The sequence below is a fragment of the Antechinus flavipes genome, chromosome 3, assembly GCF_016432865.1.
Source record: "Antechinus flavipes isolate AdamAnt ecotype Samford, QLD, Australia chromosome 3, AdamAnt_v2, whole genome shotgun sequence".
NCBI classification, from domain to species: domain Eukaryota; kingdom Metazoa; phylum Chordata; class Mammalia; order Dasyuromorphia; family Dasyuridae; genus Antechinus; species Antechinus flavipes.
In genome coordinates, this window is record NC_067400.1 from 383,727,077 (window position 1) to 383,753,267 (window position 26,191).

The 26,191-nt window shown below is 36.9% G+C and overlaps 1 protein-coding gene and 1 long non-coding RNA gene across 2 annotated transcripts in view; one reads left to right on the plus strand and one right to left on the minus strand.

Annotated features, from left to right (window-relative positions):
* Nucleotides 1-3,552: 3,552 nt before the first annotated feature.
* Nucleotides 3,553-7,222, minus strand: LOC127554428 (uncharacterized). Its single transcript, XR_007951983.1, has 2 exons — nt 7,131-7,222; nt 3,553-6,479 (listed from the first exon to the last, which is right to left on the minus strand). It is a non-coding gene; the product is annotated as an uncharacterized LOC127554428 (long non-coding RNA).
* The window catches only part of SATB2 (SATB homeobox 2), a 212,996-nt gene continuing 193,277 nt past the window's right edge, over nt 6,473-26,191 (plus strand). Inside the window, exons 1-2 of the mRNA XM_051985926.1 lie at nt 6,473-7,882; nt 9,194-9,421. Of these exons, the coding sequence (XP_051841886.1) occupies nt 9,253-9,421 (169 nt within the window). The 5' untranslated portion in view covers nt 6,473-7,882; nt 9,194-9,252. The remainder of the gene's footprint in view (nt 7,883-9,193; nt 9,422-26,191) is intronic.

Here is a 26,191-nt window from a genome sequence, read left to right on the forward strand (position 1 = left end):
TCAAACATCTCCGACTTGGCCGCAATGGTCTTCCACTCGAGGCCTTAATGCTTTTTTTTCTTCCCCCGGTGGCCTAGAACCCTGAGGGAACAAAGCAAAACGAGATAGCAAGGCCCAACTCTTCTACTCCAGGAGGCAGAAAAGGAACTGGCCATTGCTTCAACTCCACCTCAGGGAGGTGCTGAGTATGTTGAATGGAGCCAGTACCTGACTGCAATCAGGTTTTTCTCCGTCAACTACCCCCGTTCTCCTACCCCCGTTCTCAATCACCATTTTTAAGGCTCGGGCATTCTAAGGGAGTTTGGAGAGAGTTGATTTAGTAAAAGAAAAATAAGGAAGATGGGTGACAAGAGACGAATCAGAGAGAGGGAGAAGAGAGATGAAGTCGGAAAGAAAGAGAAAGGAGAAAAAGAAGGAAGATAAAATAGAAAGAGAGAAAGGAAGAGGAAAAGAGAGAGGACCAGAGAAGAATGGAGAGGGAGGGAGAAGAATGGAGAGAGAATTGGTGGTGGTGGTGGGGAGACAGAGAGAGATCACGGGCAGACAGTTTGGGCCTGGCTCTTACTCTAGCTCAATCTCTTCACACTCTTAGGGCCATGAATAATCTCTCATCCTATTCCTAACCCTCGCTTGCTAAATCTTGGGTAAAACCAAACCAATTCAGGTATAGGAATGTGAAGAATCTCCTTGCCCGCTTCCTTCTCTTCCAAAACGAGTGCTTTTAGAAGAGGAGGATTGCAGATTTGCCGACACTCGTTGTAAGGGATTAGAAAGAAGGATGGGAGTAGATGAAGGTTTTGTAGCCTCGAATTTCCACCACTCACGGTTAATTAGATTTTGTTTATGTGCCTATGCGAGAATGTGTACGGGTTAAGATACTTCAGATTCTTCCTTTCTGCTAGCCAAGGCAGAACCTACTGCTGCTTCTGCTGCATCGTTTTGCCGGAAGAACCCCAGAGCCATTAACCTAGGTGCATGTTTAAACCCAGGGAGTGAAGAAGAAAGGCAGGTGAGGACTGAAGACGATCTTGGCCCGGGACAGGGTTCTAGCCGGCTCAGAGTTGTGCTGCCTTTCCCAGTTATTTAGCCCACGCGGTGGCGCTGTTTGGAGACGGAGCCGCGTCGGGCACAAGGAGCAGGGCCTGGTCATCTGAGGGCGAAAGAGAACTGAAGTCGTGGCGCGGGGTAAGAGTTCGAAGACCCACTCTAGGTTGCGGGATTTAAGCGCATTAGCAGCTGCCAGAAAGAACTGAGTGTGCGATTCAGTTGCCCAAAAATGATTTTTCGGAGGAGAGAAACAATATCTGGGCTTCAGTTTTTCTCCTAATTCAGACCCTGGTTGATTCAAAGAAAGAGGAGTGAAGCCTCATTTTTTGATATTTTGTTTCCCCCCTTCTCATTGGTTCTTTTCCCCTCCTCCTCACCATTTATTTACAAATAGATCTGATTTACAGAAAGGCATTTTTCTGCTCCATCTTTAGTAGATGCCATTATAGCAGTTAAGCTGCTTATTTTTAAAAAGTGAAATAAACTAGGGGCCAACTTGTTCTTAGTGATGAGTTCTCTGAACCTGGAGTCCCTCCCCCCTTCCCCGAATTCTCTTTCTTTGCTTGAGTCTTTCACATTTACCGAGAAAAACTGAGAAATTCTCTTCTCCAAAGCTTATTTTCTTCCTACCCTCCCCATACCTTTACCTGGTATATACTGAAACCTCCCACACTTTTCTTCCAGTATCTTGATCCTTAACATTGAGAGTTTTTGAAGATCAGCTTTCCAGTTTTCTCATTTATCATGACTTCTTACTTCTTTATTTTTCTTATATCTATTTCTTCTCTCCCACATTCATTTCCTTTATTCTGTCCATCTACAACCTTTATCAAAATCCCATCCAAATCTAACCTTTTCTTGTCCGTGTCTAGAAAGCCGCTAGTCACAATACATAAACTATCTCCGAAACAGAGGGTATTTAGCTATCTACTCTTTCTCCCCTCAAACCTCCCTTCACCCCTGTTCCATCATAGTAGCATGAGGTATCTTCCCCCTCCAGCGGCTCCCTGCCCTCTCCCCCCCATTCGCTTGCCCCTTTAGAAATTTGCCTGGTTCCTGTCATCAACACGGAATTCACGCTGATACTGAAATACACGGACTCTCTGTCGGTTTTTCTTTTTTGGTGAGGTTCCCGAGGATCTTTTCCTCACTCCCTCCACCTATCCCATCCTATCTCAACCCCTTGGGAAACCATTGCTTGTCCCGAGTTGTTTTTCTCTTTCCTTTCTCTAAAATAAACGCGCCTGCCAAGGCCCAGTGCGGACCAGCAGTTCAGGCTGAAAGAAATCTCCAAAGATACGTGCCAGGCTCTTATTCACTTCTTTTCCCTTCCTGCCCACCCTCAGAGACAGTAAAGCCGAAAACTTAGAAGCTACAATTAACTTTCTCCAAAGAAGTGAGCAGAAGATTGGGCATTAGTGAGCAGAAGATGAGGGCCGCAAATCTGAGAAAATATTTCTTCGATCTCCGAGTGCTGTTTTCGCAGATAGAAGGACCCATTTCCATTCTCATTCTCATGCGCATTCAAATGCAATCTGATCTAACTTTTCTGGCATGCTTTCCATACGCGTAGCTAGGTCAGGAAAGATCGGACACGGGCTCCAAGGATGTCTTTACTAATCACATAAAACAGAAAAAGGTTTCCCGGCCAGCTAAGGGCACGCCTGTAAGTCTGAGAATAGGTTGCTTGGATTTCTCGAGGAGTCAGGAAGGTGGCATGGAGTTGCTTAGTCTTTCTAGACAGGACCTCTTGAGCAACCCGAAGCATCATCACCAAAAGAAATATTATTTATCAGATAATTGTACATCGAGAAAATCCTGTCCCAAGAGAAAGAGGGACAGAGGGGTGGAAGGGAGGGAAACAATCAAAGAACAATTTGGTCATTTAAAATCGGAGATGAAAAGCAAAAGTAGAAAGAGAAGAGGCAATAAAATAATATTTTTTAAAAAGTCAATATGTTTGAGTTTAGGTACTAGATAAATAAGAAACCTGAGCCTAATTAGTAAGGAATAATCTACTGTTGTACGCTTTTTTGCTGACCAAATGACCGAAAAACTTTCCCCTCCGGGAGGGAAAAAAAAATTCTGATAAGTACCAGATAATCATCCGAGAGGGCCATCTGAAAGGGAAAATAAAAATGATCCCCAAATGTGGGAGTTTGATTTTATATGCTTCTGAACCTGATAACATAAGATCATGGAATTTAAAGCACTATAGATGCATTTTGGATTAATGTATTTAAAAAGAGACATAATTAAAACCAAACCCTTTCTCTAATTTTGTTTGAAGATCTTTGGAAGTAAACCACTTGAGGATTAGAAAAAGAAACCAAGAAAAAGAATACTAATCATCCATTCGTCCACTGTTTTTAAAAAAGTAGAAAATTATAGTGCAACAAAAAATACCATTTGAAAATTTTATTGTAAGATTAAATACGATGGAAATGATGGGTTGCTTCAGCTGAAATAAGGTCAATGTGAAAATTATGCACTGAAAAGCGTATGTAATTTGAAACAGAAATGGCCTTTATTAGGAAAAGCAAGAAAACAGAAACTATAAAAACACAAAACTTACTAGAAATCTTATTTTAAACCGAAAGTGTAAATAATATCAAGCAATTCTATATACATATACATATATGTATGTATATATAATACACATTCATTGCAACCTCCCTCATTATGAATAATCCCTCTTCCGAGTTTTTGTTACCTATTGATTAATTGCCCTGTGCAAATTGAAAGTTTAAAATATTTTGTGATTTTCCCCAAAGAGCTAAATTGAACAAATAACTTAAAAAAAAAAGATCTTGATAATAAGAAAGGTAAGATTAAAATGTAAAAAATGGTAATCTACACTTAATTGTATACTTTATTTAAATCACCTTTCTCCTAAACTTAATCATTTAGAATCATTAGTTTCCAGGAAAACTTTATAAAATATTTACACTTTATAAAATATTAATCGATTAACAATATGGTTGTGTTTATAGAGGTTTAACCAATGTAATCGTGATATCGACTTAACTCTGTTAGGCTAGCAAAGGGATCTCATTCTCGAAATGTAAATGAAGATCTTCCGACAGTGGTGTTTATAAAATAGCTCATTAATGGTTTTGGATTGAATCGTTCCAACCATCCGCATCATCAGTTATAATAATAGTGACGAATCAGACAGGAAAGATTCTGGCTAAATCATTTGCATTTTTTTTTCCAGAAGTACTGAAGTCCTAATATCACCAATTCTTCTAAGTTTCTGGACATTGATCTGGAGGAGGATTTCGTAGATCATCAGCAAGGTATGAAAAGAAACCATATATTATTATTATTATTCATTATTAAGGCATTAACTAGAAATGTTTTCCAATTTGAAAGGTACAAAGTTTTACGTTTTTGTTCAATTTCTTTGACTCAATTTGCGACGTGATATTACAGAAGGAACCTAAGTTGGTCACTCAACTTGGTTTCCTTGCAACCAGTAAAGTTAAACTTTTAAATTACTAATTCGAGATGATTTAATTTAGCCAATTTGCCTTCCCCGACTCCAAATTCTGCAAGCCCTTTACCAATTGACTCTACTATATAGGAGACTAAGGTGTTAGGGGTAAGGAGCAAGAAAGTGGCATGGCTTTAAAAAACAAAGCAAAACTACTTCAGCTCATTTCTTTCTTAACAACCCTAAACCGTAACTCTTTCTCTGGCTTGCTGGAGCCTATCTCCTTCGAAGCACCAGCCAGATGTGGTCGGGACCAAGGTTACGGTGTTGGAGCAGCACGGAGACCTTTCTTCAAAAAAGCTTCACCCCTCGCTCTGTTTCGCGGTTTGGAAGAAACCAGACAGAGCACGCTCAGATGCCGTGGTGGGCACACCAGGTGGAAACGTAGTCCCTCTTTCTAAATTCTGAGTTTACCACCGATCCCCTATCTTATTCCGGCTTTCCAGAGGTGTCGGCTCGAGAGCGTTTCCCTAAACAAAACTTGGTTTGGCCCTCTGGCGCCGCCATACAGGCAATGCTTCTTAAGGGGGACCGTCTGCTTTGGGAGCCACAGGCTGCAGGAATCCCTGGGGGAGAGGTGGACGCGTGGGGGAGAAAGAGAAAGAGAGTGGGAGGAAGTCAGGCTGGAAAAGGAGGGGTAAAGAGAAAACTATGAAGGATGCGAAGGCTCTCTCAGCCAGTTTCTCTGGAGGGAGGGAGAACCCCACCCCCGGCACATCTCCCTGTTCTCCCCTTTTCCTCCCCAATCCCCCTCCTTCTCTCCCCCTCGGAGTGGCGCGTGTGCCCGGCCGGCTTCTATCTAGGGCCAGGACCCCTTCGCCCACGTGCCCACTCTTTAAGGAAGCCCGGGCCTGAGAACCAGGCCCGCGGAGACAATAGCACGGGCCAGGAACGCCTGCCCGTATTGGGGCTCGCTCCACCTTAAATCAGAGCTGCAGCTGAAGCAGCTCGGTGGCAGCTACCGCTGGGACCCGGACCTCTCCCGGGAAAGGGAGCTAGCAAGAAAAAGTTTGGGGGGCAGTTGGGTATTTTCGGGGACCGACCCAGGCTGCTTCCGTCCCCTTGTTCCTTCTCCGCCTAGGCACTTCCCTGCCTGTTCCGGGGGCGCTTCTTCAGCCAGAGAGGCGGCAAGAACCCCGCGCAGTCTGCACTCGCTTCCCCCGAACCCTTCTAGACCCCGGGCCCGATCCTCCCTAAAGAAGCCCGGGCATTCGAGATGCTAGTTGTGACTACGGGGAACAGCAGGGTGGAGAAAGAAAGAGAGAAACAGACCCGCCGCTTCCTTCTGTAATCCTACACTGGCTTAGCCAGTGTCTCCCGTCATTCTCCCTTAGCGTCTCCGCTACACACGCCATATAGCCTCCCCCAGACCTGTTCCATCGCCACTAGTGATGCTTTCCTTTCCGGCCGCCCCTAGCCGCGGCCCGGCCCGGGAACCGAGCGAGCCTCCGGAGCACTTCCCGGCGCTTAACGAGAATACCTCGCCGCCTTGTCACCCGCTATTGTTCTTGGACAATTTGCTATTTCCCGTATAAAGCGTGAACGTTCATACGTGTCTGTCTCGGGGACTGGATCCTCAGTTGGCCCCTGGACGGCATGCTCCGGGCTGAGGGAAGAGCCCCAAACACACTGGGAAAAGTTACTCGCAGGGGCGGAAGAAAGGGGTGGCAGGCTGGCGGGCGGGCGGACTGAGTAGGTGGGAGTTGGAGGAGAGTGAGGGGAGGGGGAGGGTAAGATGGGGGAGGAGGTGATCGCCCTCCTATCTCCAAAGTCGAAAGTACTAAGCGCAGTTGACAGAAAAGGAAGCGGCGAGTAAGAAGCGGGCTGGTCTGAGTCTTCTCTGCACGCGGAGGTGCGGGGCTCGGCGCCGGCGCTGCTCCTTCTGTAGCTGCTGTCGCCTTCTCTACCTCCCGCAATCCTGAGGAGGCGGCCTCTGCTGCGGAGCACGGCCGCCGGCGGCAGAGGAGAATACGAACACTGGAGATCAGCTCTCGCTTCGCTAATCCTGTGTCATTCCCTACCCCGTCCTCGGCTCCCCCCGAATCCGTGTCTCTGTCAATCCCCTTCTACTCCTTCGGAGGCGGTGGTGCCACCCCTCTCTTCACTTCCCTCCCTTTCCTATTCCTCCCCGGGCTGCCCTGAGCCTCTTCACCCTCGAGCTTCCAGCGACTCCAGCTTTACTCTCCTCCTCTACCCCCTCCCTTCCATCCTCCCTACAACCCCACTCCCACCCCCGCTTCTGCAGTCCGGGTGCAGTTGAGTCGCTCCGAAATGTAAGATTGATTGATTGATGTTTAATTTCCTGCCAGGCGGGTACCCCCTCCCTCCCTTACTCCCTCCTCCGAAACCTCCCCAATCCCCCTCCCTGCCCCCACTCACTTCCCTCCCTCACTGCGGTGGAGTCTGGATTGGACTTTTGGGTACGCTTTTTTTTTTTTTTTTTTTTGGGTGCCTGATCCCGAAATATCCCAGGACTTTTTTTTTTCCCTTTCTAAATTATTATTTTGAAGGAGCTAGATCTGGGGACTGAAAGGAAAAGGAGGGGGGGGAGGAAATCGGAAACCAAGGACAACCCAAAAGGACTCACTTTGCCTGATGACTCAACGCAACTAATAATCATCTCCCTCTCAGAGTGTCTCTCTCTGTGGCGTGTCAGTGAGTCCGGCTCGGGCTGCTGCTGCTGCTGCTGTTGCTGCTGGCGGCAGAGGAGGGAGAGACTGAAAGTGACATATCTGGGGCTGCAGTTCTAGTCTCTCCCTCTCTCGGTCTCTTTCTCCCCCCTCCCGCCCCCCACTTTTCTCCTTGATTGTAGCACCGGCTCCAGCTGCTGCTGCTGCTACTGCTCTTCCTCTCCAGAATAGCAGCCCCTTTAGCAGCAGCAGCGGCCGCCGAGGTCTCTTCATTTACCCTGCTTTTTCTCTCTATGTGTTGGTTTCCTTTCTGAAGGTGTGAAAAAGCCTGCTTTCCCCTCCACTCCCCCGCCTTCGTCTTCTCCCTCCCCTCTTCCCTCCCCCAACCCCTCAGCCACGAGCTCTATTGCCCCTTTGGTAGAGCCCTTCCTCCTCCTTCACCTCTTCCTTCTCCTCCTGCTCCTCCTCCTTTCCCCCTATCATCATCATCACCAATATCACCATCATCACAATCATCTCACAAGAAGAAGACATCCTGACCCAGGACCTTAAAACATTAGGATTGGAGGAAGAGGAAAGGGCAAGGAAAACAGAAAGGAAGAAAACAAGAACGTTAAAAAAGGAAACAAGAAACTTTCCACCCTGGATTCTCTACTTTTGATCCATGGACAGAGCTCAGCTCAGCCAAGTTACAGACAGACTATAAGCAGTAAGTACAGAAGATAAGACACTCATACTGTATAACCATCTTTTATGAGTTGCGATAAAACACGCTGGGTCAGATATAGCTTCATTCTTGATTCCCCCTCCTTCCTTTTCCCTTCTAACAGCTGAATTAATTGGGCATGAATCGTTCCTGTCCTCAGTCATCTCTCCTACTCTTTCCCACCCTCACCTGGTTTCCAATGTCTTTTATCAATGCGGCTTTATCAACCAGTGAAATTCTCCTGCGAGTGTTTCTCGCGCAGTTTGTTGTGTTTTTACTACTTTGTGAAGTCAGCTGGCAAACGTGAACCCCGTTTAATTAAGAGTATTTTCCTCTTTTTTTCACCTTCCCCAAGGCCTCCTCCCTTCTCTACCTCAATAATAATTGGTGCGACCTGCAGGTTCAGTGAGGAGAACGTTGGAAGTGAAAAAGCCCCAAGAAAACTTTTTGAAGAATTTATGAATATGAGTTTTATGCAGACTGACATTTCATCAATGAATCAAAATGATTTTTGATTTCGTACTGTGGTGTGGATCCCTTCTCCCCTTAAATTCAGGATTAGACAAAGATAAAAATGTTGCAAAATAATAATTGCAGTCTCTCCTTCTCTGTAATAGAGATTGCTCTGGTAAATACCCAGAAGCACTTTGGATGCTGATTACTGTTATTATAGATTTGGGTCTTTGCAAAGTTATTTGGGTGTTTGAGTCTGTTTTGTTTTTTCTTCCTTCTAAAATGATTCTGAAAACGATAAAGGGGAGGGGAGTTAAAGAATGCCGTGTGCCCTCACGTTCGTGTAGAACGACCACGCAGCACTGAGTGCATCCTTCATGTGGTTAACCGGGTTACTTGATAAATGTGCGAATGCGTGTGCACACCCTCTCCCCCTTTCATTGTATGTGTATGTGTAGTGTCTTTCCCGAAGTTCAGATCTTCTCCCGCCCTCACCCCGAGCATGGTGAGATTGTCACGCCCAGGAATGATTTATGCCAATGAGGTTCAAATGAATGGGCCACTTCTGGGAGCCCTCTGCAGCTCGCCCGTGCCCCAGCCGCACAGTTGCGAAGTCCTGGGGAGCGGGGCTAGTTGAGGGGGTAAAAGCACAAGCTTCCGATCCACTTCTGGCTGACAAGTGCAAGATTGTATGCTGTATGCACTCTACAGCTTGGACTTTATTTGGCTAACGCGGGAGGAGGAAGTTTGTATTTATTTTGTAAAGCAATGTATAACTGGCTTGAATATCTATCACGTGTGTGAGCAGTTTTTCCCTCTTTTTCCCCCCCTCTTTCCCTCCCCCTCCTCCTCTTCCTTTAGGTCCTTGCTCATTTTATTGCGATCTGCCTGTGGGAACTTTGTCTCCGAGTCAAAGTAGCATGGAGCGGAGAAGCGAGAGTCCCTGTCTAAGGGATAGCCCAGATAGAAGGAGCGGCAGCCCTGATGTCAAAGGTCCTCCTCCAGTGAAGGTGGCCAGGCTCGAGCAGAATGGCAGTCCCATGGGAGCCAGAGGGAGGCCCAATGGCTCCGTGACCAAGTCAGTGGGAGGTAACCATCCAATAGTATTAACGTTCACATAACAGACTGGCAGCAAAGTGATAATGGCATCAGGGTGTCAGGGTTCATGTTGATTAAGCTTTCCTTCTTGGTGTAGGATTACAGGAAGTGGATTCCAGATTGTTAAATAATGCCCCACTTGCCTCTCACCAGCAAGTAGCAGCTTCATCTGTATAGTTAAGACAGAAAGTGGTTTACCCAGAGGGTGGCATTTTTTGGGCACTTTGCCACTGTGTGCTGAGGTGTTGGCAGGTTTATGTCACAGCCAGCTAACTGTTTCTAGCTTTTCCTCGAGAGCATTTTTTAGCGATTTATTCTTCAAGAGCCTAAAAGGGTCTACAGAGGAGATGAAATTTAGGTGTGTTTGCTTTCACATTCTGGTCAGTAATGATCAATCTTCTGTACTCCACAACCTCATTTTGTATCTATGCCATTGCTTAAAGGTAGAATAATCTCATTATTACTCTTCTTTAAGAATCTGGAAGTTTAAAAAAGTGGGTCACAGAAAATTGTGTTTTATTTCATTTTGGTGCTCTGGAAACTTATTGCTACCTTTTCCCATGTGTCAATAGTTACTTGGGGGAGGGGAGAATGAATGATTGAAGCTTTTAAAGTAATGAATTTGTAATTTAGTTATAGACTGTATCATAGGCTTTAAAATTAATGGACTGTGGGCATTAAGCACGTTCATTCATTCATTCCTGAAATTTTCATTTGAAGGAAATCTATGGTAGTATTTTGTTTGTAAGTATAGTTTCTTTACAATTGAATGGAAAAAGTAGACTGAAAAAAATCAAATACACCAGGGCCTATTTATGTTAAGGACAATCTTAAGAGGAAATGGTGTATTTTTAAAGTTTTTTTTTTTTTTATTTCTATAACTTTGTCTCATTTTTTACATTAAATTCTCTTGACTTGAAACTTTTTGTGCTTTAGCTTCTATAATCATAGTTTTATTCCCCCTTTTCTGTTTAGTTCATAATCTAATCAAAATAATTATTATATGACATTTGGGGGGGGGAATGTAAGAAGGCATAATCTAATAGAAAAGAGTGGAGGGTGTTTTTTATTGTTGTTGTTGATTTGTTTTGTTGTAAGTGTCCAGGTTGTATGTTTCTAAGTGGGTAATTTAATTCTGTCAGCTCTTTTAAAAAAAGTGAAGAACAAATAAGTTGTAAACATGTGTAAAAGAACTTGTCCTTTATTTTACCATCAATCCTCCTTCCTCCCCTATTACTCCCATTACTGTGGAACTGAAATACTCTAGACAGTTACCTTTCTGCTTTCCCTCGTGGGTAATTTAAGGTATTTTTTCCTTAAATTTCTGCAACTTAGCCACAGAATGGGAATTTTAGTAATGTGAACATTTACTTCAATAAAAAAGAAGACTTTTTATGGCTTCTTATTTTCAGTAGCAACAAATTAATGATCAGTGTCAAAGCGAAGGAGATGATAACTTGGCTGTGAATCTCCTAAAGTATTTTAGTAAGGCTTTGTTTGAAAGAAGGTCTCAATTCTTCACTATTACATAGTGATAACCCATTATTAATATGACCTAAAATTTTTTGCACTAGTAAGCCTGGAAAATAATAAGTAACTTTTTTGAGAAAGAATGAAATGTCCCAGAGGTCTTGTGATTAAGGAAAGAATGGAAATATTAACAGTTTCTTAAAAATTTCCTTTATAAAAATATTAACAAAACATTTTTAGGTTATAAATTTTGTCTTATAATTATAATTCTACTTCAACAAAAGAAACATATAGGTGTTTTGTGATTACATTAATGATTAAGATTAAAGCTGGCCAATTAAAGGAGAAGAATTTCATTCAGTTTTTCATGAATGTCCTCTGCTTAAGATTAAGGATTAAAAATCATCTAATACTACTACTCCCTATCATATGGCATATTATGTTTGATTTAGACTGATGTTTTGATGTCCAGTGAAGGATGTTGAATATGTTTTACCAAGATGTTTTTGTGCTTCTTCATTTTCCTAGACTTTTTTAATAATTTACACTTACCAATGCTTCTGAAAATAAAATAGAAAACAGAATTTACTTTGTTTAAATCTAAAATGTCTACAATAATTATTATAAAAACAGTCAAATTATATATTTGGTAGTAGGATGATGATTAAGATTTTTAAAAATAAAATCCTCAGTAAAAATAGCATAAAATATTTCTAGTTGTATTCTGAAGTGCTCTTTTAAATTGTTGCCTTTTATTCAAAATAGATAAACATTTTCAAAGTTGTACATATTAAGAAGGATTTGAAAAAAGTCCCCTCTTTTGTAGATTTAAATTCATGAGGTTCCAACATATACACTATTACAGTGATACTTTCGGCCTTAACCAAACATTGATCAGATATATTATTTGGAGTACAACATAATTAAATTACATTTTAAAACAGTTTAAAGCAATATTTAAACCTTCATTTTAAAAAAAGATTAAGTAAATGTTTATATGCAATTTAAAATATTCTAACTTGGAATGTTTTTACATAATCACCTTAATAATTAAAAAAGCTTTATAAATTGAATTTTATTGTTAAAGGAGAAAAGAGATTCTTCTATCACATTACCTCCTTTTACTTTAGCTTTCTTCTAGAAGTATTTTCAATTTACATTACTTCAGAAATACATTTTATAGATATTTCTTCCATGATCTTTTCTATTTTCCACATGGCGAAGACGGACAAAATCAAAAAGTGCAAAAAGAGAGTGAGATGTTTTATTTTGGGGAAGCTGAAATATTTAATGAACTTCAATAAGTTTTTAGAAAAATTCAGAGAAAGGGGGAAATAGTAAAATTAATCGCATTAGAAACGATGATTTCTGTTGTTAAATTTTTGACAAGGATTGAGATGGAGAAGCACAAATGCAAATTTTATTGCAAATAGAAAATTCTAGTTGGTATTTTTAATCTGTTTAGATTTTTTGGAGTAATTGATGAAAATTAAATGCATATAAATGAAGCATTATTATAGTTACCATCAGTAAATTAGTGAAGGTAATAGATACATTATCAGTATCTTTAAAGTTCCCTTTTATAGGTATTCTAAAAGTTTGATGTTTACAATGTGGCTGATGTCATCAGGATATACTAAGTACATTGGTATTTTTTTTGTTTTTGTTTTTGTTTTTTTGTTTTTTTTGTCTAGCCATCCAATACTTTCTAGGATGTTTCAGCAGTTATCTAGGCAGACTGTTTTAAAGCATGTATATAATAAAATATAAGTGCTCAGATGTGTATGATTGGCAGGTTTTATAGAGGGCCTTCTGAAAAAAAAGGCTAATATCCCTTTAAAAAACATATGAAGCCTGGGAGAGAGTTTAGAGCAAGCAAGAGCACTGTGGTGTTGACAGCTTTATATCCCTGTTGGGTAACATTCACTTACTAGAATTGGCGTCCCCTCACAGTTAGTAATTCACTCCATAAGGATTTTGAAAAAAAGGGATGATTAATAGTTAGGATATTCATATTTGTGAAATCATTGATTAAAACAGGAACCTGACTTTTTTTTTTAAAGGAAAAGATTATTAAAGATTTTGAAAATAAGAGTTTAAGGATCCCTTAACATATATTAGCATATGTTCCAAAAATGTTTTGCTGTGTACATAATGTTCCATGTGGTAAATTAGGATAGAAATGTATGCAGTATTAGGAAGAAATCAGCAAAAAAAATTTCTTTCATTCCATAATTAATGGAAGTCTTTCATTTTTTAATTATTGGTTTAAAGAAAAATAACTTTCATTTGGATGTTTTAAAACTGTATGGACAGTACTTGAATACTCCAGATGATTTAATTATTCAAAATAAGTTTTCAACATTAGATATCTTTTTTGACTTTGATAAATTGCAGATATTTGTTCATGATCTTTTTTTGCTGCAGTTTTCAAAGAAAATATAGCTATATATGTTTAAGTTTAGGGTAGGAGTGTTCTGACATTTATTTTATTCTTGATTTAAGGTGCTTCTCAAAAACATAATTCTATTTTCTTAAAAGATAGACTGTCCAAATGACTCCTTTATAGATAGTTTCCCCAAAGTGGATGAAAGCTATCCTTCTCTGGTACCATGCAGCCCTTTAAAAGACATAACTGTCTTGTTGTAGGGGAAAAGAATTGTTATATAACACATACTGATGTGTTCAAATAGAGAAACAAATGTGATCAAGATTGTTCTTCAGGATCTCATTTAGAGTTGAATGTTGTTTGCAGCAACAGTTAGTTTAATTGTCTACATGTGGAACATTTCCTTATAAGTAGATAAAGTAAGAATTAAAGTAATAGATGTTATACATTCATCAGGTCAGGTAAAATAACTATATTATTAATTATTTTAGTAGGAAGTTTTCTTTTATGAAATGACTATATGAAAGTTTATGTCAAGTAGTGAATTAGAAATATATTCTCTTGTTAATGTAGATTTGGAAAAAACTCATCAAAAATAATTTTTAACAAAAAGATGAACATAATATTAATTTCTTATGCTAAAATTCAATGTCATTTCCTAGAAAGAGAAAAGAGGCCTTTTGTTTTCCCTGAAAAAGGCCTCCTTTCCTTTTTCTGGCTTCATTTTAGATATCTTAAATAGACTCAACTTAGCCTGTGGGGTCATCCAGAATATCCTCTATATTTTTTGCTGAGATAGAAAAATTGCCCTAAGTGTTTTCAGTCTTTGGCCTGTTATTAAAATAAAGACATATTTGGTTTAAAAATATATGCAATTGAACATGCACATTAAACAGAATATAGGGTATCCACCCATTCAGTGTCCTAGGCATAATTTGATGTTTTAAGTATCTTTGGAACTTTTAAATTCCATCTTGAGAAACCCACTGACCATTATATATTTCAGTTTTCAAGGTCATACACAGTGAAATTAAAAAAATATTTAGCAGTTACTTGAGGCATATTTTATACTCACAGAAAATAGCCACTGTCATTTTATTGAGTATGTGGACAACAGTAAGCTCAGAACAGTTGGTATATTCAGTGCTAATTAATTCTTTTTTTCCTTTATGAGGATGCATGCCATTTACATCAATAAAGGAGAAAGGCAGCTTTCTTGGCAATTGTTTATTGGGTAGTTGAGTTAAATGTTATTGATGTTAGTGAAGTTCCAATAATTCTACTAGACCTTTGTTATTGTTGGGCACATCTAAGAAGGTGGAAAACAATGAGTAATTTAGCATGGAAATTATGCTCTGCATTGATAACTTTATTCTCATTTTTAAAAAATTTGAAATGTCGAGGTATAGCCATCCTTCGTTGAAGATAGCATGTCTTTAGTAGTAATAGAAATTTTTTAAACATTTCCCCCAGCCCCACCCCCGACTTGGATCACCTTTACTTCTGATATCTTTCCATTTTAATTGAAATTGCAATTTTAAAAAATGAACTAAGAAGCAAAAATATCTATAAAACAATAGTTTAGTACACTTGTTCAAGAATTAGATAACCCGAGATCAAATTTTTCCTGTCCTACTTACTATCAACGGGAACTTTGGCAATTCTCTTAATCATTCCAGTTCTCACTTCCCACTTTAGGAAAGTAAGTGTGTGTGTGTGTGTGTGGGGGGGGTGGTATGGTGTGTAGTCCTTTGTACTTTTGATCCTGTGAATTTATAATTATTGATATACTTTGTATATAACATTAATCATTCAACTTATTTTTTATATCAGCAGGATGTTTGTGCTTAGTTACTCAATACAATAGAAAATACCTGATTTCATCTTTTACTAATAAGTAGAATTTTCTCCCTATCTTTGTACCAATATGCCAGTCTGGTAACATTCATTTTTTTCCTTCTTTATTTTTCCTATGAATACTGAGATACAATGGCATTTTGGAACATATTTGAAGATAGAGTGTGTGACAAAAGTTGTATGTGTAACAGTTTGTCAGTGAAAAGTGACAAGTGGTAAATGACAAATGAAACGCTGGCACTGCTACTCTTTATTTTGATAAAAATGTCTCAATTTGCAGTGATATAATACTGTTTCATATTATTTCATGAGTAGTGTTAGATGCATAAGTAGAATTTAAATTTTGTGAACGGAAAATTAGCAGCCCAGTTATCTTTTCAGAAGCTTTGGCAGCAAGTTTTTTTTCCCAATCCCCTATCTCCACCCCCAGAGGATAAGAACAGCAGTGAAATATTGGACCTGACCCATATATTTTTTAACTCCTTATCCTTATCCTTCTTACTTTTTGGATGAAAAATCATTTCTGAAATAACTGAAAATGGTTACAAGTAGGAGACCTTTCAGTTTAACTTAAAATAAGTTAGAAAGCTTGCCCTTTGGTTTAAAAATTCTATTATAAATAATTCCCTTTAATGTAAATATTGGATTGCATTTGGGTTGATTTTTCTTAATAGTTGCAAGTACTTCAGTTCCTGGTGAAAAATAGGTTCTTTGTTGCATTGCACTTGAACTTTCTAAATCATCTAAGAGTATTAAAATCGTCTTTTTTATACTCATTACAATGAGTTTCTGATCTGACCACGTAATTGAGATGATATGAACATTCCAAAGTAAACAAAAAGCTGTAAATGAAACACTATTAAGACAAAAAGTTGGATCTTTAAAGATTTTTTTGGGAAAAAAAATCTCCAAACATACTAATATCCCTTTTATTTTCCACAATGGTTTCTTTTCCAAGTAGCAAATATGTGTTTCTTACTTAGCATAAAAATGCGTAATATTGTAAAATATTGAAAATAAATCTCTAATAAAAGAACATATATGAAATTTTGTTGACAGCATAAGACATTTGTCCATTTTAAAATTTTTTCAAAATGAAAATAACTTGCTGCTAAATGACAAATTTTATTTCATTTAAAAATTAACATTTAAACTTCAATAAAAGCAATGAAAAGAAGGTGATTTAATTAATTATATGGGAAAACTAGAGCTTACAATGGCTTTCTCTTTGTGAAGAATTTTTTGACGGGAAAAAGAAACATAATTAGAGCTGATAAAGGTTGGACTTTATGCAACTATTTTACTTTAACATACAATTCATAGGATATAACTGGAATATCTTCAAAAGCAGAAATAAAACAGCTTTTGGTGACAGTTTTCTCCTTTTAAATTTGTGTCTACTCTTAAAGTTAAAATTATTTTAAGTTGTAATTATCCATTTTTTCAAAAAACAAATGCAGCAAGAATAGGGCTATGAAAGTCAACTACCTGAATACCTGTTAATAACCTATCAGTCAATAAGCATTCATTAGATTTCTACTATCTGCATTTCGAAGTTGAACCCTAATCAGACATAAAATAAAAGAAAGAGCTCTGCCAGGTGATTACCAAAATGGAAGTAAAACTAACAGTTTTTAAAACAAATTTTATCATAACATGCAATTATATACAATCTTGAATAATTTTGAAAAGTAGAATAAGGAATTTAAAATAGAACTTCAAAGATAAAAATTAAGAGGTGAAATAAAGAGATACTTTTAAGGTATCATATATGTGCAATTAATGCCTTTTATAGCTTAGTAATTACAGTGTCCACTAAGGGCTACTCAGTCACTGAAATATGCCTAGCTACTTCAGTGTCTTCCTTTGTTCCACTGAACTTTCGGAAAGATGGTGGGAAATGCCTAGGTATTCTGCTGGGAATAAATATTATCCAAAGCTTTAAAATCTGACAGAGGTGATTAGTAGAAATATTTTTATAGCAATTTTAATTTGATCACATTAACCCACATGTACATTTTTCTTTCTTTTTAAAAGGTAATTTTTGCTTTTTGGCTTTTCTTGGAAAGCTTGGAAGCTAATGTATTAGACCACTTTTAACTAAATGTGATCATTTTGTTGCTTTTAAGGTTTTTTTAATAGTTTTTTTTAAGTATTCAAAACTTTGTTAGTCTACATTTCATGTGATTTTTTTCAGAATGTGCAAAACATACCATTTCACAAACTCAAAAGGAATATTAAAGGAGACACAATTAATATTATTTTCATATCTAGTGACTAAAATGTGTTAAAATAAACAGTATTTTCCTTTAATGATGTTTGCACTATTTGTAACATTACAGTGGGCAAAATACAACATTTTAATGGTTATTAAATAAATATGTGCCCATTTAAAAATTCCTTAAATTAGATGACATTATTCCAATTTACCAAGAATTTGCTTTTGTCATAATCCAAAGATGCTATCAGAGCAACATGATAAATGTCTCTTTAAGTGTTGTAGTAAAAGAAAATGACTTGTATTCTGAGGCAGTGGATAGTTTATGTTGTTTTGGACCCATTTCCCAAGCAGTGATCGAAAACAGATTACAATAACAATTATACAGTCAGAAGATGCAATATCCATTTCTGTTTTAATTGAATGAAAGAATAATAAAAACATCATTAAGAAAAATGAGGTGGACCTGTCACACAATGTACAAATTTTTAGACTCAGAGAAGATGCAGAGTAACTGGAGTGCTTATAGTTTACTTTATCACATTTATTAGCTAAAATTGGTTTGGAGGAAAAGTATATTCAGCCCTGACTCTTTATGAAGAAGGTCACTGAAAGAATCTATGAGAACTGATTGTTAATGAGACATTAAAAGTAGTTATTAATTTTGTCTTTCCATTCAGTTTTGGAGAACAGTTTACCTTTTCTTGTGTTCATCTATCATTTCTACCCTCACCCTTTTTTATAATAGGGTAATGAGAGGAAGCTTAGCCAGTTAGGTAATTCCAAGTTTATCTCATATTGACTGAAGTAGGAGCTTTGCCTTTTTTCACATAAAGGCTGTATATAGTTCAAGAAAAGCTCTACTAGTTATGGATGTATTACTCCTTCATCCTTCTCCCTACCTTCTCACCCAATTGAAGGGAAGACTAGAGTAGAAGGGTTTTATTGACTGAACAGGGCCTACACACTTGTTTTTCTTTAACATGTTGCGAGATGAGGGGAGGGAAATTGAAGTCTTTCTTTTTACATCGGGATAACTCTACTTGTCATATGAGACAGCAGGCTCTGAGTTTGATCAACAATAATTTGCATCATTAAGTTGATAATCTCTAACATTTCTGAGCTTCTTGCTGATACTCCCCAGGGATGTCCTTTCAACAGCTTGTTAGGGAACAGGAATGGAACAGAAAGGAGGAACAGGAAATCAATGCCCAGTTTTCCACCACTCTAGACCTTGAGTTTCTTAATTTATTCACACAGACTCTGAGCTACTAGAAGCTTGGACTAGCTTCACACTAACTCTGAGCTTTTAGGAGCTTGGGAAGTGGCTCAAGACACTATAGTGGTGTGAAGACATTACGGCCTTAAATAATTTTCAATTTTGGTAAAAGGTAAAGTACAAATTTGGACCAGTTGGCAAACAGGTGTACATTTAAAAATCCCTTTTGCTTGTCAGTGAGCCCTTCCTTTCTTTGGTCCAGTAGACTTTTCTTGGATTGTATATGAAGCGACTGAAGGAAGTAAAGGAAGAAGCAAGAGTTGAAAATTTTTAGTAGAGATCTCAAAAATCTCAGGATTGCTTAAAACATGTCTCCATTTCCTTTCCAGAATGAGGTCCCTACTTTCCACCTCTTCTTCTAAAACATACAAATAGCAACAATCTTCACCTCATTCCTTGTTGATGTATGGTGGTATGGCTATTTTAATACCAGAAGATTAATAATGATTTTATTAAAATACTTTTGTTAGAGTAGTTTTTTTTTAACTTTAAATTTTATATAACCTAGTACCACTGACTAACACAGCAAAGAATATGCCTCATAAGTGATTCTATTTTTCAGGTCACAATTTAACTATAAATGTTAATTTTGGGAGGAACTTCACTTTAGTTTCTTTACCCTGGAGGGAATTTTTTGTTGAATAATTTTTAAAAAGGTTACTTTTTTCATACATACATGAGACTGCCCTCCTAAATAAACAAATTAATGGTCTGCAGCTACCTTAAAATATCATTTTAATCCAAAGTGGGAAAATTTCAGTAATTTTCCATGAGTTCATATTGTAAACTTGTGCCTTTGATGTTAAAAAAAAAAAAAATTTCCTACCTTAGTCTTAGGAAAACATCTGAGATACATACTTTTTTTTCTTTCACTATCTTTGTAGCTGTTGTAATAATTTGCATTCCTTATTTTTTTTCACCCAGTAACAAATAATTTTTTGTTGTTAATTATCATTTTGTAATCTAAGGAACTCATATTAAAATTATTTGACTGGATTTTATTTGGTGACTTCCTTCAACTCCTGACACACAGTTCCTCTAGTTTTTTGTTGGAATTTGAAGGACATTGGACAAATTCAGATGATTTATATATGAGTTTCCATATTGACATTCAATAGGATAGAAGAAATTAATCTATTAGGAATCTGAATATATTGGTGCATTATGAATTATTTTGAACTATAAAAGCCTGTGTCATCTGTTTAATAACAACCATGTAGATGAGAGCAATGAAGGACAGTTTAGGGAAGGCTCCATGGAGTTGTGAATAGTGCTACTACAGTAGTTAGCTTTGCCCAACTTACAGAGTAGAAATGTTACAATTATGTCTTAATGGTATAAAGAAATAATTTATCTTTTTTTTTTTTTTTTTTTTATCAGACAGGACATTAGAAGATCAAAATTCCTTCTTAGGTAAAGAGAGGCCCCTTCCTTCCCCTCAAAAAAGGAATTATAATTTCACTGGGAATTTATACCTTAAGTTCAAGAAGAGAAAGTTTAGAAGGATTAACAAGTTGTCCCTGATTTTCTTTCTAAAAATTAATCACTAAACAATAGTTTAGCTTAAGATTACTACAGATAGATGTCCATTGAGCCTCCTCCCACCTGACTCCGCCCCTCAAATTAAATTTCTGTTCACAATCTCAGACTTCAAATTGGAGCCTGAAACACTTTTACAAACAATTTATAAAGACCCAAAAAGTAAGATTTAAAAAAATAATAATAAGCATTGAAAGACTGCCAGTACTGTCACAAATGTCCATTAATTCTGACTTTGAAAAGTATAGAAACTGTAGGAAAAAAATGCTTTGACTTTACCAAGATTTTTGGCTGCTGTAAGATTTTTTGAGCAGACCAAATAGGTTTACGATGGACACTATGCAATCTTCTGTGTAATGTATAGAATTCCAATTAACACGGTGTATAAATGTAACTCTTTTCACACTGTTCCAAGTAGTTAGTCAAAAACAAGCCACAAAGTAATTCCCCAGGTCTCCAATAAAAAGATTTACAGCGAAATGATTCTCAGCCCCATAATGGGACTGTTGTAGGTTTGTGTTTGATATTTATAAGGCTGAAATATAGTCTATATACTCAAACCCAGCATTTATTGTAAACAAGTTAACTGCCAACAACTTATATTATGACAAACATAATTATATTGAAGATTGATACATAACTTGAAAGTAAGTTTGGGAGAAACTGATAGTTATTACCTACTAAGGGCTCTGTGAGTTCCAATTTTTCTTTTTTCTTTGATATAATCATGTGGTAAAGCCAACTTTCTTATAGTCAGTTGCTCTTTAGCATATATAATACTGCCACATTTATTATCCAAAAATGGGAATACTTGTCTTTTTTATCATTTTGTATACTGGATTTGTATTTTAAAATTGTGTCCTGTGAGTATTTTACATATAGAATCTCTTTGGATGAGACTATACAGTGAATTAAACAAAATAGCATTAAGATAACAAGGCTAATTTTCACCATAGTAGATACTGAAAAGGCATTTTGGACCACATTAGAGCATAGTAAACATGTCATACTGAAGATAAGTCTTTTATATCTCCAAAACTATTTTTTAGAAAGGATTTTGACATTTTATTTCATTATTTTATAATGGACATACTAAAGTGAGAACTTTCTATTTGCCTATATGTTTTGTGTGTTTATATGTATACATACACACACATACACACACACACATATATATATTATATATATACACACATATATATATATTATACACATACACACACACACACACACACACACACACACACATATGGATAGATAGATAGATAGATAGATAGATAGATAAAAGGCTAAAAAAACCCACAGAATTCCAGAAATTTGAAAGAAATGAGATAATTCTTTGATAATTATAGAGTTTCAGATTTAGAAATACTCATTGTTGTGAAGATTGTTTTTCAGCTAATGCTCTTTCGAGGAGAACTTAGTACATTTTTTCTCTCAGGGATAAGGATTTGCTCTCCTGTTTGTTCTCAGCCTAAAAAATTGTCTCCTGTGTTGGTGGCATGTTTTAAATTTAGTAGCAAAAAGCAGTATCTTTCTTTCTATCAGTGGTATTAAAAATCATATACCATCAAGTCAATTTAGAATAAAAATAGAATTTTAAGAGATTTTATATGACATTAATTTTTTTCCACTGGTGTATTTGCCTCTTTATTTCTTAAAGAACAGTATTTCTTCCATTCCCAGAAAAATAATTCTGCTGAAGAAAAAAGATGTTTTAGAATCATGAAGTATAGAGAAATGTTTGGCTTTTTCACAAAGAATGTTTGATACTTTTTAAAACCAAATGCTGTTTCTTATTAATTTTTTTTCTTTTTATTAATCTAAGAAAACATTAATGATATATTTGCATATATAAATATGGTCATTTTGGTCATATTCTTCATGTAAGGAATACTTGTATTCCTGCTTCCTTACTTTTGTAAGCAGTAGTTTTTTTTTTTTTTTTTTTTTAATTGAACTAGTCCTAGTCACAGTAGTAATACCTCAGTGATGCAAACCAGAGATGCGAATATTCCCTAGGGAAGTGGAGAATATTTATACAGTAATTTTGTTCTTACCTCCTTTTTCCTCTTCTTGCTCTATCCATATCCCCTACAAATATTTGAGCTTTTGAGAGCTTGATTTAGAATTTTCTTTCTATATATTGATTTTTGTTGCAAAACTCAGAATCTACACCTGTTCAGGATGTCTGGAAGACTGGCTTTTAATGGTTCTTTTGTGTAAAGGTTTGTGAATCTTGCTCTCATTTTGTAGTGATAGTCCTCTAGAAATCTATTAAGTATCAATTTGTCAATTGTTTATACATCTAATCAGAGGTATCAGCTTCTTTTTACAGGAGGCATTCTCTTGTGTTGACTGCTGCTGTGAAAATGTCATTTTCTACTTTTTTTATTTGATAAAAATCTTTTCACTACAGTGTGATTTCCTTTGGGATTTTGTACCAGCATTTGATCTCAATTTTTAATAATTTTGGTGGGCTTAACTCCCAGAAGAAAACATGTTTGTGCTATGTTATATTCCTACCAGAAGACTGGGTAGCCTTAAAATCTTTTCTTGCTCAGAACTTGGATTTTTTTTTTTATTAATTCCTTGTCACAGAACCCAAGTACAGCAGATCTTTCCATAATACCACAATGTTGAAATTAATCAAGCTGTTTGTGAAATTGTTTAAATTAACTGAAATAATACCCAGGCAGACTTGAAACCTGGACTTGGAACAAATTAACTTTAATCTGAAAGCACTTGTTATGGGTTTTTACTCTAATTGTGGTATTTATTGGTGGTAAACAAATAACCCACAGTGGACAGAGGGAAAAAACACATAAGGACCTTCATTAGCTTCATCATTTGTTTAGTGTCACTTTTCTTATTTTTTCTCTTTGAATCTATACTGTCCAATTTAATTTTTAGATGAACAAGAAGCAGTCCTGTCATGAAAAGATAAGGTTATAGATCTTTTTTGATTTTAGTATTCAAAAATTGTATTATCTCCTTCCACATCTTGAAGGAAAGAATCCTAGTTATTTTTAAACAGCTGTCAAAGATTTGCATTTTATGTTGATTTCCAAACAGCATTCTGCTATTATTCTGCTGGCCACCTACTAGACTTGAATCCAGGAGGTTCGTATTAGTGCAGTACAGTAGAGTAGTGTGGAGTTGCAGGTGTAACAATCACTGACTTAGGGATCTCTATAAGCACAAGTCCTTGTGCCTTAGCAACCTGTATCAATAGAATGACATGCTTTAGAGAGATGATAGGTCAAATTTTGTTTGCCAACAGTGTTGCTCAAAGAAGAGGGAAAAAACTTCTTCATTGAGTTGAGCCAGTGATCTTGAAGAAGGGGTTTTCTTCCATTTGTATTTCCTAGAAATATATTAGGGTCAAAGTGTTGTGTACATCAGTGTTCCACATGTGTGAAAACAACTGAAGAGTTTATAAAAGAAAAATTTATTAATACTTGAAGTATGGCATTGTATCAGGTTGAACAAGCATTACTCCTGAAGTGAGGATGGATACCTAATAGACTTTCAATGTAATTGTTATAAGCATCAATTTAGAGAAGGAAAAGGATTATTATTTTTATCCACATTAATTAGAAACATATATGCAATATTATGCATCAGAGACTTTAAGACATTTCATTGTTTCTTTTTTTTTTCATCTCATTGTTTCTATAAAACATAACTATCAAAAAATAACTATTAAGGATTTTGTCTTTCTGGAGTAAACTAGACTTTATTTGGTCATTTCTAGGTCCAAATTAATGAAATATCTATTTTCAATGTGGGCTGACTTGCCTATATCTTAAATCTTCCAGATTACACTTGAATTCTTTTCTGGTCTTTTTTGTTGTTGTTGTGAGGTAATTGGGGTTAAGTGACTTGCCCAAGGTCACACAGCTAGTAGGTGTTAAATGTTTGAAGCTGAATTTGAACTTGGGTTCTTCTAACTTCAAATCCAGTGCTCTACCCATTGTGCCATCTAGCCATTTTTAATCACTGGATCTCAGAAATTGAATTGACTAGGGCTAGAATCAGTGGACAGGGACTACTTATACACCTAATTTTAGCTTTAGAGGCTAGGAAATGACTTTCTTTCCATCCTGACTTTCTGAGGGCCATTTTTAGTCTCTCAGACCTCTTAATAAGATGTGGGTCATTCTTGGAGGCAGTGAAAAATAGAGGTATTATTCAAAAGAAGAGCATAATTTGAATGAGGCATCATTTTATAATCATTGTGCCTGTTTCAAAAGTAGGTATTGAGCTATAACATCAAAAATGGGTAATATATAGAGTCCTAGAGCTGAGTAATTCTGGTTTAATTTTGAAATAACTGTGAATTTATGTGTTTGGGCAATATTCAGGCTTTACCACAGTTTTGGATGTTTTATACTAGAGGCATTGCCTAACTTAACAAAACAAACTATATACTAGATAAATAGGACAGGGAAGGCTCTGAAATTAAGGAGGATTGTGTTGGGGAAAGCTTCCTGTAAAATGTGGGATTTTATTTTCTTTAAAGGATGCCAGGGCAGTCAGTAGTAGGAACTGAGGAAAGAGAACATTACAAGCACCAGGGACAGAGTAAGAAAATTCCTGGAGTCAAGGTAAAGTATATCTTTCAAGGAACAGGAAGGAGATCAGTATCAAAGGATCACAAGATACAGGGGAAGGTTTAGAGGAAAAGCAAGAAATTGAATGCTGAATAGATGGTTTTATATTTTATCCTAGTGGTAATGGGGGCCATTGGAGTTTATCGAAGAGATAACTGAGGTCAGGGAGAGGGACATGGATAGATTTATGCTTTAAGAAAACAACTTTGACAGCTAAGTGGAGGATGGATTGAAGTGGGGAGAGATTTGTGCCAGGCAGATCAACCAGCAGGCTATATAGTTCAGGCAAAGGTGATAAGGGCCAAAGTGGTGATAACTTCAGAGGAAGGGAGCATATATGAGAGATGTTTTAAAGATAACAAAGGGTCAAAGCTTTGAGATTTTTTTCCTTCCACAATAATGACAATAGTAGATTTAGTGGTAAGGGAGAGGGTTGAGGACAACAGTAAAATGTGTTGATATACATAATTTGTAGGTCAAATTGTCCTGACAGTGAAATTTTACCTGAAATTTCAAAAATAACTATTCCTCTGTGACATTTCCACATGCAAATCCTTTTGCTTTGACTAAATGGTTATTAGCTATAATACCCCATCGCTTAGGGTGAATGAGTTCATTAAAATTATTTACTATCCTAGTGCCAAACTGAGGAATTAGCACCTTGAGGGCATGAAAGTTTTGTTTTGTTGCACCAAAGAGAACTTTGTTAGGAAAAGTGGGGTAGATCTGAAATAGATGCCACATGAATAGACTTGGGGAGAAGTTGAGAAAGTAGCACAAAGAGAGTTATGGGAGGAGGATTCCACTGACTAATGTTATTTCTAATTTTTACCTAAATTTAGTTTTACACATTAGAAAGAAAAATTTTTGCCCATCTAATTTATTGTTTTCTAATCCCGTACTCAGACTAATATCATTAATGCCATAAAATATTTCTATGTTACATCTTCATTTTAGTGTTTGTATTCCCAGCAGTTACCCAAGCAGTGATTGGAAAATAGCGTTTAACAATTTCATTCATTCATTTATAGTTCAACATTATGATTTAAATGGGTTTTTGTGGATTGCCCCAGGAAACCTAGCTATCATTTATAAACTTTTTTTCTACTGGAAAATGTGTTTCAAGCAACTAATGGATAAGCTTCTGGAATGAAATCTACTTGTAAAGTTGGGAGGTCTAGAGGTGGGGGAAGGTGGATTTGCTTGTAGTACATAATACTCTTGATTCATGAAGTTCCCTTAAATCAGGTTTCTGAGTGGAATTGTTCTTCAGTGTACATTGCCAGAGATTATATTCAATATATAGTGCTGGAAAATGGGTTTGGCAGTGAATGTTAGTAAGATATTTCTATTCCTATTTTTGTATGTGTGTGTGGAAGAAGTTGTGTAGAAA